This window comes from Petromyzon marinus, chromosome 2 (genome assembly GCF_048934315.1).
Source record: "Petromyzon marinus isolate PM22_M1 ecotype Great Lakes invasive population chromosome 2, UKy_Petmar_22M1.pri1.0, whole genome shotgun sequence".
Taxonomy (NCBI): domain Eukaryota; kingdom Metazoa; phylum Chordata; class Hyperoartia; order Petromyzontiformes; family Petromyzontidae; genus Petromyzon; species Petromyzon marinus.
Genome location: NC_133668.1, coordinates 10829708 through 10842140, shown reverse-complemented (window position 1 = coordinate 10842140; position 12433 = coordinate 10829708). Strand labels below are relative to the sequence as shown.

The 12433-nt window shown below is 43.9% G+C and overlaps 1 protein-coding gene across 4 annotated transcripts in view; it reads right to left on the bottom strand.

Moving 5' to 3' along the window:
- The window catches only part of LOC116947701 (contactin-associated protein-like 2), a 153975-nt gene extending 143742 nt beyond the window's left edge, over positions 1-10233 (bottom strand). For 3 of the 4 annotated variants that reach the window (XR_004403718.2, XR_004403717.2, XR_012945316.1), the window contains exon 1: positions 8938-10233. Coding sequence is in view for 1 of the 4 variants with exons in the window: in XM_032963715.2 (XP_032819606.2) it covers positions 8938-9004 (67 nt within the window). In the remaining 3 variants the exon portion in view is untranslated. The remainder of the gene's footprint in view (positions 1-8937) is intronic. The other variant, XM_032963715.2, reaches the window with a different exon arrangement.
- Positions 10234-12433: the final 2200 nt, after the last annotated feature.

The following is a 12433-nucleotide window of genomic DNA, read 5'->3' as shown; positions in this document are numbered from 1 at the left end:
AAATTCATTAATTCCTCCCCCCCCCCCTCCACTTCGCGCAAGAAGAGCGCACAAGTGTTGTCATCACATCTACGCCTCTATTTAAGGAACGAAACAGGTGGACTTCTCCACACAATCTGGCTGTCGCCTGATGAAGCTAGTTGTAATTACTGGCAAAACGTCATATTCAGATTGTAAATGTTGTGGCTTGACTCTCCAACACACCGGTGTGCTGGACTAGTAACAAATTCGCATGTTCTGTTTATGTGACAAACCTCACTAATTGGCTGTGTCGGGTGGTGGCGGGTTTAACGACACATTTATATATTTACGTGATCTAACCCCAAAAAACGGTATTAAGGATGATATTGGTCGCGAAAGCCTCTGTGTTAAACTGAATTAATGTCTAGATTTGAAGCTTCCGTGACTGCAAGGATTCATATATCTTTTGTTTTATTCGGTAAAGTCACGTAGATAAAATGAAACAAAATAAAACAATTAAATCACGACGTTTCGGAGGCAACACAAGCTTCCGTCTTCAGGTGGAAAAGTCAGCGCAGAATATCTGTGTTAGGAGCACAGTTCAGAGACGACCTTGGATTATATACAGGTTAAGGGAGGGGGGAGGAGTCAGTAAGGGGGCGTGGGTGGGTGGGCTGGGCTAAGCAGCCTTTTGATAGAGTGCTGCGGGTAACACCCACTTCTCAAAGCTCACATCAAAGGGCCCCCCGATGTGGGCTCACATCAAAGGGCCCCTCGATGTGAGCTCACATCAAAGGGCTCACATTAAGGGGCCCCTCGATGTGAGCCCCCACCAAAGGGCCCCTCGATGTGAACTCACATTAAAGGGCTCCCCGATGCGAGCTCTCTGTGAACGTGATCAAAGGGCACTATGATATACAACCACTGAGGAATGGCTGTACAAAACATTGAAAGGCAGCTAACGTTTGACTTGATTTAAAACATCTTTCCAGTGATTTAAAGCTTTCGTGACTGCAGTAATTCATATTCTTAGCTCTTTCAGTAAAGTCACGTTGAAGGGAAACAATAAAATAATAAAATATATATAAAACAATAAAAATTCTCACGACGTTTCGACCATAACACAAACGGTCATCATCAGGTGTGAAAAACCAATTGCAAAAAACATTTGAAAGTGGCGGTTTGCATTTATTTATTTGTAAACGGCGCATTTATTTATTTTAAAAAACCGTTAGCGCCACGGGCAGCGATTTGGCAGTTTATTTAGGACGAGTCCATCTATGTTCTGAAAAGAGGAGGGGGAAGACATTAATTTTTCGTCTCCCCCCCTTTCCAGTGATTACTCAATTTGAAACCATCCTCTCGGTTGAAGTTGTGTCTATGTTTGTAAATCTGGATGGCCTCGTGGACAAATCTCTGATAATAGCCTGTAGGTTTGCAGAGCACCTTGGTGTCGGAGAAGACAATATCATGATCACCCACAGCGTTGTAACAATGATCAGCTACGGCAGAAGAATTCGTTCTGCCGTGTTTCAAATCTGATTTGTGCTCGCGGATTCGGTCAGAGATATGTCGTTTCGTCTCCCCGATATAACAGTCCCCGCAGGTACAACTCAATTTGTAAACACCGGGGTACTGTAGGTCAGGAATCACATCCTTTACTGACGGGATTAGATCGTGGATTTTGTGCACTGTGTTGAACCGGACCTGGATCTTGTGTTTGTTTAGAATTTTTGAAATCTTTTTAGCAACGCCTGATATGTATGGTAACGTGATGATTTTGATCGGAGTGTCAAGTGGTTGTTTCTGTGTGGAGGGAGAAACAGCTTGGCGGATGGTACGGTCAGAGTAGCCATTCATCTTGAGGGCCATATGTACATGTTTTAATTCACTAGTCAGGTGGTACTCGTGTTATTTTTGCAAAAGCGAGTAGTGGAAAACAGCATCATAAACATATTTACAGAAATGCAAATGTGTATTTTGTTACATTTCTTTCGCACAGTATGTAACCAACCGTGCAAATCGAGGTGCGGATATATAGCAACATATTTCAGAGACGTCTGCACAAGTATGGGGAATGCTGTCATATGAATAGTTAGTGTGCCTCCTGAGTTAGTGTGTCTCTCAGTGAACCCACCACAAATATACTCTTGGTAGATTATGGTAAGGCATTGACAACACATTCAAGAGCATTGGTTGGTGTAACAAGACATTGGTTGGTGAGGCTGCATCTCCTTTAGGCATTCAAACATGTATAAACGCAACCGAGGGCTTCCTGAGCACAGTAACATGTGCCAAGGATCAAACCAGCGTGTAATGAGTCATGTAATTACTTTATAGCAGCCTTTAAAGTCATTTGCAAAGTTTGCAGTTAATGGTAGGAATAGTTTTACCATGGTATGAGTTTTAGTTTGAGCCAGCACTCAGCTTAAGCATATACCATCATCGTAACCCTGAATTGAACTACGACTTTCATGCATCACCTAGCATCGAGCATATGGTGTTTTGAAGCTCAGCAGCTCATTGTATGACTGTATGGGATGGCAGACTGCATGGAATAACACTGAAGATAAAAGTGCACACAAGCAATCTCAAGATTATTCCACGAGAGACGCATTTTGCAGTGTGAGCAGTCTGTATCACACACATTTCTCTGCGTGATTATGCAGCATGATCAAAGCAGAAAGTTTACATCCTATGGGCACATAGCGCAGGCACTGCGCATGGTTAACAGCAAAATTAACTTTTGAACATACAAGAATCTTAGTTCATATACCATATTGTAGACAAATGTTTCCTGTCATCATCATGCATATCTTGAACGTGAGAAAGGACATACAGGAAAGAAAGAGGCTGAATATATCTTAAAGCTTGCTTAAGCAGTGAGAAGACTGTATATTGTTTATGAAGGTATCTTGATGATTTATACTGCGTGTAGAGCACACGAAAGCTGAACAAAACTCAACAGTATGGATGATGATATACAACTTAACGTATTGTAACCTAATAATGGTATTCCCGAAAGGAAATGCTCTTTTGAAATGCAATGTGCTCTATATTACCATAAAGTATCATTCCAAAACTAAATGGAGTCAATCTGGGACAACACTAACATTGCCAGGCCGTTTTGAAGATGTCAAGATATGTACGCACTGCTATCGGCTATTGCTAAACTGTTGCAAAAGCTATTACAAACGCGCACCTAAATGGGTGTCAAGCTCTGCATAAACGATGCACGGTTCTTATAAACACACAAGTTTATTTAATGAATGGACATATAACCAATGACACGAATGGGGATATGTAGCGTTGCATTGATTTTTCACATTCTACAGTGTGCGGTATTAAAACTAAGTTTCTAAAATCCCACCCCGCCTCTGTCAATTCGGCGATATAATTGGGTACACTGCAGTCGATCAGTAATGTCGCAAGGTGGTGGGTGGGGAATAATGTGTGGGTAATTGCGATCTCCTCCAACACGTCTGCTCAACATAGAAGAGTAGGCCAAATACCTATACTGTACCATTCGCTCTTGCGCAAAAGCCCTTCCGCCAGCGGGGACGCAAGCAATTACGGAGCCGCGCCTTTACATTTTTATTACAACTAGTGTAACAATCTATATAGTACTAGCAGGTGTACCCGTTCTTCGCACGGAAATTAATAGTTTAGTCCTAGTATATTATATCCATTATTTCCCCCCTCCCCCCAGCCGCGCAATTGTGCGGGATACACGGCCTACACGGAGCGTTGGGGGGGGTGACGTCAGCAGGCACACTGCGTGACGCTGCCGCATGCGGGTGACATCACAGATGTGACGTCACCACTCACTTTCCGTGCAAAATATATCCATTATTGCGCCCCCCCCCCCAAATACAAAAGTCTATTTTTATACTTTTGCATTGTGTACAGTCTGGAAGCTACCCACATGCCAAATTTCAAGTTTGTTGCATGTCGGGAAGTATGCTAAACATTACGAACAGACACACATTCATAATAAAGGTTTTTGGGTTAGATCGCGTTATTTATAAATGTGTCGTAACCCTCCACCACCCGACACGGCCAATCAGCAAAAAAAAAGTGTCACGTTGACAAAAGACAAATAATTCACTACTTTAGCCCACCGGTGTGTTGAAGAGTGAATCCACAACATTTACAGATTGAGTACGACGTTTCGCTGGTCATTACATCCAGCATCATCGGGCAATTCGCCAGAATGGTAAAGCCCTCGCTTGCTCCCGGTTTTAAATAGAGCAGCAGGGTGACGTCATCATTTAACTCATTTCAGGTGCAGTGATTAGAGGCGGAGGGGGGGTATTGTAATTATATAATCGATTAGTAATCAGTCAATGGTTATGATTAGTAATGAGTTGTAGATTAGTAATTAGTTGTAATGTGTGTTAGTGATTATATGCTATGTTAGTAATCCGTTAATTAGTATGTGTTTCCCCTATAAGGAATTGTAATGTGTATTATTTAATAATACGCTTCCAGGCCGCACTAAGCCTGTAGCTGTCAGAGCGATTAAAGTTATTTTTATTCCTCTCAATTTCAATGGATTATCTAATTAGTCTTTGCCAGTAACAATTAGTTTTACACAACACTTCAACGTTATCAAAATCAATTGAGTGTCCTTGTTGACAAGCATGTTCTGCCACTGCCGACAGTTGTGTTTGAGATAATTTAATATTTCTCTGATGTTGTTTTAGTCTTACGCTGTTACGTCCCGTCTGTCCAATATAGCAGCTGCCACATAAACAATTAATCCGATATACACCTTCTGTTGATAATTTAGGTAATGCGTCTTTAGTGCAAGATACTAGTTTTGAATTTTGTGTACTGTACCAAATCTTACTGTAATGTTTTGCTTTTGCAAAACACAGGCTAATTTGTCGCGAAAGCCTACGTGTTAAACAGACACACATTCACAAATTTCCCTTTTATATAGACTATCATTAATCCTACCCGGCTTCGCCCGGGACTTGGATTCACCACGCCCGGCCGCCTTTGTCCCCCCAGTGGCGATGGTCACACACCACACGAGTTACTCGTTTGAGGCTGAGTCGACCTAGGGGAGGCCCAGGACCTGTTGAGTGGGAATCGAACTCGGGACGCCGGGTTCGTAGCACAGTGCGCTAACCACTACACTATTGCTCCCCCCGCACACACACGCGCGCTTCCATAGGTACACATACACGTGCTTGCAGCAGACACACAACTTTCAGGGTGCGTACAGCAGTAAACGACTGAAATAATAAAGCAATGTTGCGCGAAGAACGCCTTAGACCTGCAACACATTTGTATGGCACTGTACCCGCGGAGGGTTGTGGGGGGGGTGCGTGACATATTTGTTTGTTGTAGTACAGAGTTAGACTGGTAACTTTAATCTAAATTGTCTTATGATTGTTATTGTTTGACTTGCATCCCACTGGGATTTTTGCACACAGCATTGATATACGGTGCTTTTTCTGGAAGATTTTGCTGCTTTTTTCTGGATTTTTCTGTTTGTGCGTAGTCACTTTAAGATGTTTCTTGTTCATGCTCTTGTTTGTTGCGGTTGTACCCGATTCAAGAGCCGAATGGCTCACAGGGCTCTACCAAATAAATGAAACTAAAAACTAAAACATCAGCAGGCACAGTTACGCTTCCGCATACAGGTCACATGACAGATTTGACGTCACAGCTCACTTGCCGTGCAAATTGTATGCATTATTGCGACCCCCCCCCCCAAAAAAAATATATACAAAACTCTATTTTTAAAAATTTTGCATGGTGTACAGTCTGGAAAGTATCCACATGGCAAATTTCAAGTTTGTTGCATGTCGGGAAGTACGCTAAACATTTTGAACAGACATACATATTCACACATTTCCCTTTAATAAATATATAGATACAGCATTTGTGCATTCGATTTCACCGTGAATGCCCCCTCCACTCTACGGCACCGCGGTTTCAATTCGAGACTAATCAAGACATAGTCCTTACTGCGGCGCTCACGATCGTGGCATGGGACCAAACTCATTTGAGAGCCTCGCGCCATAAAGTTAACAAGTTCTGAGAAAAAACACACACATAGTCACATCAGTTTCAGTTTTTTTCAGTTTCATTTATTAGGTATAGCCCTGTGAGCCATTCGGCTCTTGAATCGGGTGCAACCGCAACAAACAAAAAAACAAAAACATGAACAAGAAAACATTTTAAGTGACTGTGACTGTGCAAACAGAAAATCCAGGAAAAAAACAGCAAAATATTCCTGAAAAAGCACCATACACCAACGCTGTGTGCAAAAATCCCAGTGGGATGCAAGTCAAACAACAACAACCACAAGACAACTTAGATTAAGGCCATCAGTCTAACTCCGTACTACAAAAAACAAACATGGCCAAACCAAAAAACGTTTTCGACATCACCAAAATAAAGCCATAAAAGCAATGTAACAGTGATCATAGGAACTGACTGCATTTTCACAATAAACGACATAAACAACATGTAACACCAAACCCTAGAGCCATAGCTGGCTACATGAGTCACTCCACAATAACAGGAGCATCAGTCGGAGTATTAAATTTTTCAATGCACCTTTAAGATCAGCACACTAAATCAAAATACAAATACTTTGCAGCGGTCATCCAGAGCGAACATTTTTATTTTATTTTAGGCCACTAAATAGCAGTGGCAGCTAGAGGTGTACAATTCCTCTAGAGCAGTTTTGAGTGAAGATCTCATAGGTAAAATTTTGATTTAAAGCTTTATATATAGATATAACCTATATATATACCTATATATATCTCATAGGTAGTGCTTCAAGATGCAGTTTATTGGCAATAGCATTCCAGACCCTGGGGGCATCAATAGCAAAGGCCCTGCCTCCAGTTTTTGTACGGCAATAGGGAATGTGAAGCTGGTAAATGAGCGAAGACCTGAGATCCAGCATGTAGTCTGCGGATTTTTTTGTAAGTACATCGTGAATAAATAAGATCTGGTGCACAAGCCGTCGAACATTAAGAGATGTTAAGTTTGACCCAATGTAGAGATCACAGTGGTGAGTCCTATATGGGCAGTTCAATGTAAATCTTAAGGCCGAGTGATAGATGGAATCAAGCTTCTTCAGTACAGTACTTGGGGCGGATTTATACACGATGTCAGTAATCAAGTAGAGACAGTATGGTAGCTTTTATCAATTCCAAGCGGAACATTGGGGGGAAACAGTGCTTATGTCTATACAGAAAACCAATTTTTATGTTTGTCTTTTTACCAATATAATCAATGTGATCTTCAAAATTCAGTTTTGAATCCAGGATGACCCCAAGATACTTATAGATCTTGACTTGCTCTATTTGATAATTATTTAAAGAATGTAATTGGGGAAAAATAACTTCCTGCTTTAGTCCTGGTGAGCAGCAAAGCACCTTGGTTTTGGAGGTATTCAGGACTAGTTTAAGAGCAACTAGCTGATGTTGTAGTTTGTTGAAATCACCCTGGAGCTTAGCAATCACGTCATCTGGAGAGTGGCCAGCAGTAATCAGTATCGTGTCATCTGCAAAAAGATTTACCCTGGAATGATCCAGGTCAGTGCCCAAGTCATTGACATAAAGAGAGAACAAGAGGGGGCCGAGGATGGAACCCTGTGGAACCCCTTTTGTTATCTTAACACTGACCTCCAACCATCTGTGAATACAGTTTGGGTGCGAGAAAAGAGGTAATTTTTAACCATTTTACTGCGTTTTCGGAAAAACCGAGGCAACTTAGTTTACTAAGCACGGTGTTGTGGTCTACTGTAAAAGCTTTGGACAGGCCAAGAAAAAGACAGGCACAGTACTGCTTATTATCAAGGCTACTGTAAGTGTGATTCAGAGAGTCTAATGCAGCAGATGTGGTGCTGTAATTTTTTCCAGAACCCAGATTGTTTTAGATGTAGTAGATTGTTGGTGGACAGGAAACTGCTAATTTGGTAGTTCAATAATTTTTCAAAAATTTTCATCAACGGGGACAAAATTTAGATAGGTCGGTAGGAATACAACGGTCACACCAGGACTTATGTCCGCTCCATTAAAAATAACTATCTTAAAGTTTGTAAATACAAAAAAACGCGTAAAAAATGTATCACATGATTGGCTACGGACAGTGTGAAAGAAGTCCAACATACATACACACAAACGTGTGTCAAGCCACATTCTTATCAGTGTTCTTTTGGGTCTTAATAGGTGCTCGAAGACAACATTTGCCCAAACAAGTGTGTACAATTATACGAAGGGCGGGGGATATTTGGTGTTGAATCTACGTGCGTGTAATATCCGCCAGCTGACATTACGGATTGCCCTCAACAACAACAAAAATAAACACTACGTGTGTCATTAACACTGCTGGGTAAGGGAAGATATACATACCTACTTCAGAGCAGAGTTATGGGAGGACAGGAAAATTGTCTTGGAGTTTTAAGACAGTTCATACATTTTAGGGGCGTCGTCGTGTACGTACCAGTGTGTGTGTGTACTAGTGTGCGTGTTGGTCGTTGTCTGTGTGTCTATCGCTGGGGGTGCATGTATGTGCGTGCGATACCGGTGTTTGTGTGTACTGATGTGAGTTTATATTCCGTCGGACGTGCCTGTCTATATGTGTGTAACGTTGTGAGTGTATGTAGCAGTGTGTGTATGTGAACTTGTGTGTTTGTACCTGTCTCTATGTACTTGTGTGTACCATTGAGAGTGTGTACTAGTCTGTGTAACGGTGTGTGTGTGTGCCAGTCTGTGCGTGCGTGTACCGTGTGTGCCGTACCGGCCTTTTAGGTGTTCGCTAACAGTACTTGCCCCCAACAGTCTGTTATAATCCATACCGGGGGATCTTTTGTGTGTGGCTTCTGTATGCGCGCGCGTGTACATCCAGCGAGCGTGTATGTGCCGATGGTGGGAATTGTGCGTACCAATGTTGCGTGAGTATACCCGTGCCGTGTTATAATACCGGTGTGCGTGTTGTCCATACCAATCCCGACGTGAGCGTCCCCGTGCATGAAGAGAGCAGCGAGGCAGAGCGCGACGTGAGCGCGCATGGCGAGGAGGAGAAGGAGGTGGAGGAGAAGGTGGCTTTGCCGGTGCCGATGTCCCGAGTGCCCGGGACCTGCCGCTCTTTGCTCCGCGCTCTATGACCCCCCGCGATGCTGCCGCGCCGCGTCTGGCGCTCTGCCCGCCGCCCTTTGAAGGCTACGCTCGGGGACCTGCCCCCCTCTCTCTCTCCCCGTTCCTGGTGTGTGTATCTGTTTCGTCTGTGTGCGTCTCTCCCCCCCTACCCACTCCCTCGCTCTCTGTGCGTGTCTCTGAGAACGAATAAGAGTTGCCCGCCAGCCACCCCCCGGTCGCCTGCCTTGAAAGTGCTGGGTGGTGTGCACCAGGGGTAGTGATGGGGAGGTGTGTTGCCGTGCACTGCTCACGAAACGCGTAGGCTGCGTGGAAATGTGGATTATTCCCGTTGAAAACACGAATAAGCGACTCACAATGGTATGCGTGGACGTGCTTGTGGGGAAATCGGTCACATTGTTCACAGATTTGGATCGCTACTTTTATTGATTTCCACTGCCGCATACTCCTTAGCCGAATTGCTCTCACGGTCAGGTAGTAAATAGTCTGAAATGAAATGTCACCTGAATTGTATCTTCTTATCCACTTTTGAATACTGTACCGCACGTGTTTGCATGTGCTCTTTTTTATTCTAGTGCAAAGAAAAAACGTGTTATAATCTTTACCACAGTGTTTATAATACAATTTTACGACGTCGCATTAGTGACTATAAAACAACCGAATATACAAATCTTGACTTAAAGTTTTCGTGACTGCAGTGATTCATATTCTTTGGGTCTTTCGATAAAGCCACGTAGATAGAAAAAAATAATAACAATATCACGACGTTTCGATCGCAACACAAGCAATCGTCATCAGGTGAAAAAATATAGCGGGAGAGCTGCTGAGGCAGGAAAAAATAAAAAAAATTGTTATATATTTGCTTTTTTTTCTATCTGCGTGGCTTTACCGAAAGACCCAAAGAATATGAACCGAATGTACGTTTTCTTAAACCAATTAAGTTATTTGCGCCGGGGAAATTGTTTACACACGACAAATCAATTTGCTGGAACGAGTTGTGTGCGTTATTGTGTCACTATCTCGCATAAGCAGTTATCATTTCTGAGAAAGGCGTGGTTGAATTACACTCGTGTCACGTTTTATAATACAACACCCTAACTGTAAGAGTTAGAGGTCTCATACTCTTTGGTTTTATTCGGTAAAGTCACGTAGATAAAATAAAACAAAATAAAAGAAACAATTAAATCACGACGTTTCGGAGGCAACACAAGCTTCCTTCTTCAGGTGGAATAGTCAACGAAGAATATCTGTGTCAGGAGCACAGTTCAGAGACGATCGACTGTGCTCCTGACACAGATATTCTGCGTTGACTATTCCACCTGAAGAAGGAAGCTTGTGTTGCCTCCGAAACGTCGTGATTTAATTGTTTCTTTTATTTTGTTTTAGTTTATCTACGTGACTTTACCGAATAACACCAAAGAGTTATGAATCCTTGCAGTCACGAAAGGTTCATATCTAGAAGTTATATGTCTGCTCCGGGGTGGGGAAGAAGGCGCGCTACACACACACCTGCACCCCCGCTAGTGCGTTATGCGGTCATACATTACGTGTTCGCGTGCTATTGCAGACACTCTTGTTTCCCATTATACGAGCAGCTGAGATACAAGCGAGAGGGAATCCCCGACGTGTGCCTCGTGCAAAGGCGTGATGAAGCAGGCGAAGACAGATTGACGAGCCGTGCTCGCCAGCAGGCGGCACAGGCAAGCAACACGGCCCCGCGCGTCAGTAGCGTGGACAGCGCTCGTGTCATGAAGGCAAAGGAATGGTCGCGCACTGGCAGTCAGGCTCATGCACGCACTCGTCCATAGCTCTAATCCCATAATTATGCGTCTACTGAGTGGTATGCGCGCACACAGCAAGACAAGCACAAATATCCCCCATATAAACTTTATTTGAAGCTTTCATGACTGCAGGAATTACTCTTTGGTTCTTTCGGTGAAGTCACGTAGGAAGAAAATAATTAAATAATAGAATACGACGTTTCAATTGCAGCATAAGAAATCGTCATCAGGTAGAAAGCAAACCTAGTGAAATTAGAAATATAATGCAATTCAACACAGAGAGACGGCTAACACAACAGTCAACACCCTACCTGGTTCATTACGTTCTTCCAAAGATTGCTAAATTTGAGAGAGAGACAAAACACAGACACGGGGACACACAGACAGACACACAAGCAGAGAAAGACAACACAGAGACACAATTAGTAGTCACGAATTGGAACCCATAATGTTCCAATTAGTTACTACCTCAGCAAACCGGTGGGTTGGAGAGTAAACCCAAACCTTACTAATCAGCTGTGTTGGGTGGTGATGGCTTAACCATACATTTATATTTACACGATCTAACCCCAAAAAAACCTTTATTATGAATAATATTGGTCGCGAAAGTCAACGTGTTAAATTAACATTGCCCGTGACTACACATTAGCCTGGCCAACTACACAAGCAGAGCGAGTAAAAGACATTGTAATCAATGCACATTCTAAATAAGTGTTATTTCTTGAAAACATTAAACCAGAAGATGTGAAGTTTGCTTTACTCTTTCCTCTGTGTTTTCTGTGGTGACTCCCTGCGATGTTCAGACACTGATGCTTCAAAGTGAGCAGCAGCAATGGTTGTATACAAGAACACAGTATATGGACACGTCATTGAAAAGGAGAGCTGTGTGATGCCACAGCAACGAAGCAGTTCTGCCGGCGCTGCTCCCCCCTCGCAACCCCTGACACGAACGCACACACGTACCCCCACGTAGGACCTCGTGGGAGGGTCCCTCGGCAACTGGGTTTTCACCCGAGAGCCCCCCCCTCGTGGGGAGGTCTCACGGTTTCCCAGCACTGAGGAATTGGCGGACCGTCCGCCAGGTCGAATGGCACTGCCGCGCCTTGAATTAACTCAAAAATGTACGGCCACGACGAGCCCACTAAGCAACCGCCGTGAGGATACACCCCGCACAGGGGAAGGGAGCCGAGCTTCCAGCGAGTAGCGGGGGCGCGGTAGTAGGCGCGCGGTAGTGGGGGTGGGGAGCAAGCGGGAAAAGAGACAGTAGACTATGAAGCACGCAGAGAAGTGTCCGGATTGGCTGAGAAGGCCCCCCAGCATAGCTGGGGAGCTCTTTGATGTAGGACGGGATAAAAGCCATGTAGAAGAGCACCATAGGGATTCTCATCCAGTCAGCGATCGGGGCAGTGAACTTTCCGGCCACTCGAGCGTCCGAGTGACGCGTCGCAGCGTAGCCAGGACCCGTCCCCAGTAGGAACTTCATGCGGCCTCGCTCATCCCCGACTCCCCCGCGCGTCCGGGCAGAACCGTGAGTACGTGAGAGAGAGGAGAGGCAGCGTAGGG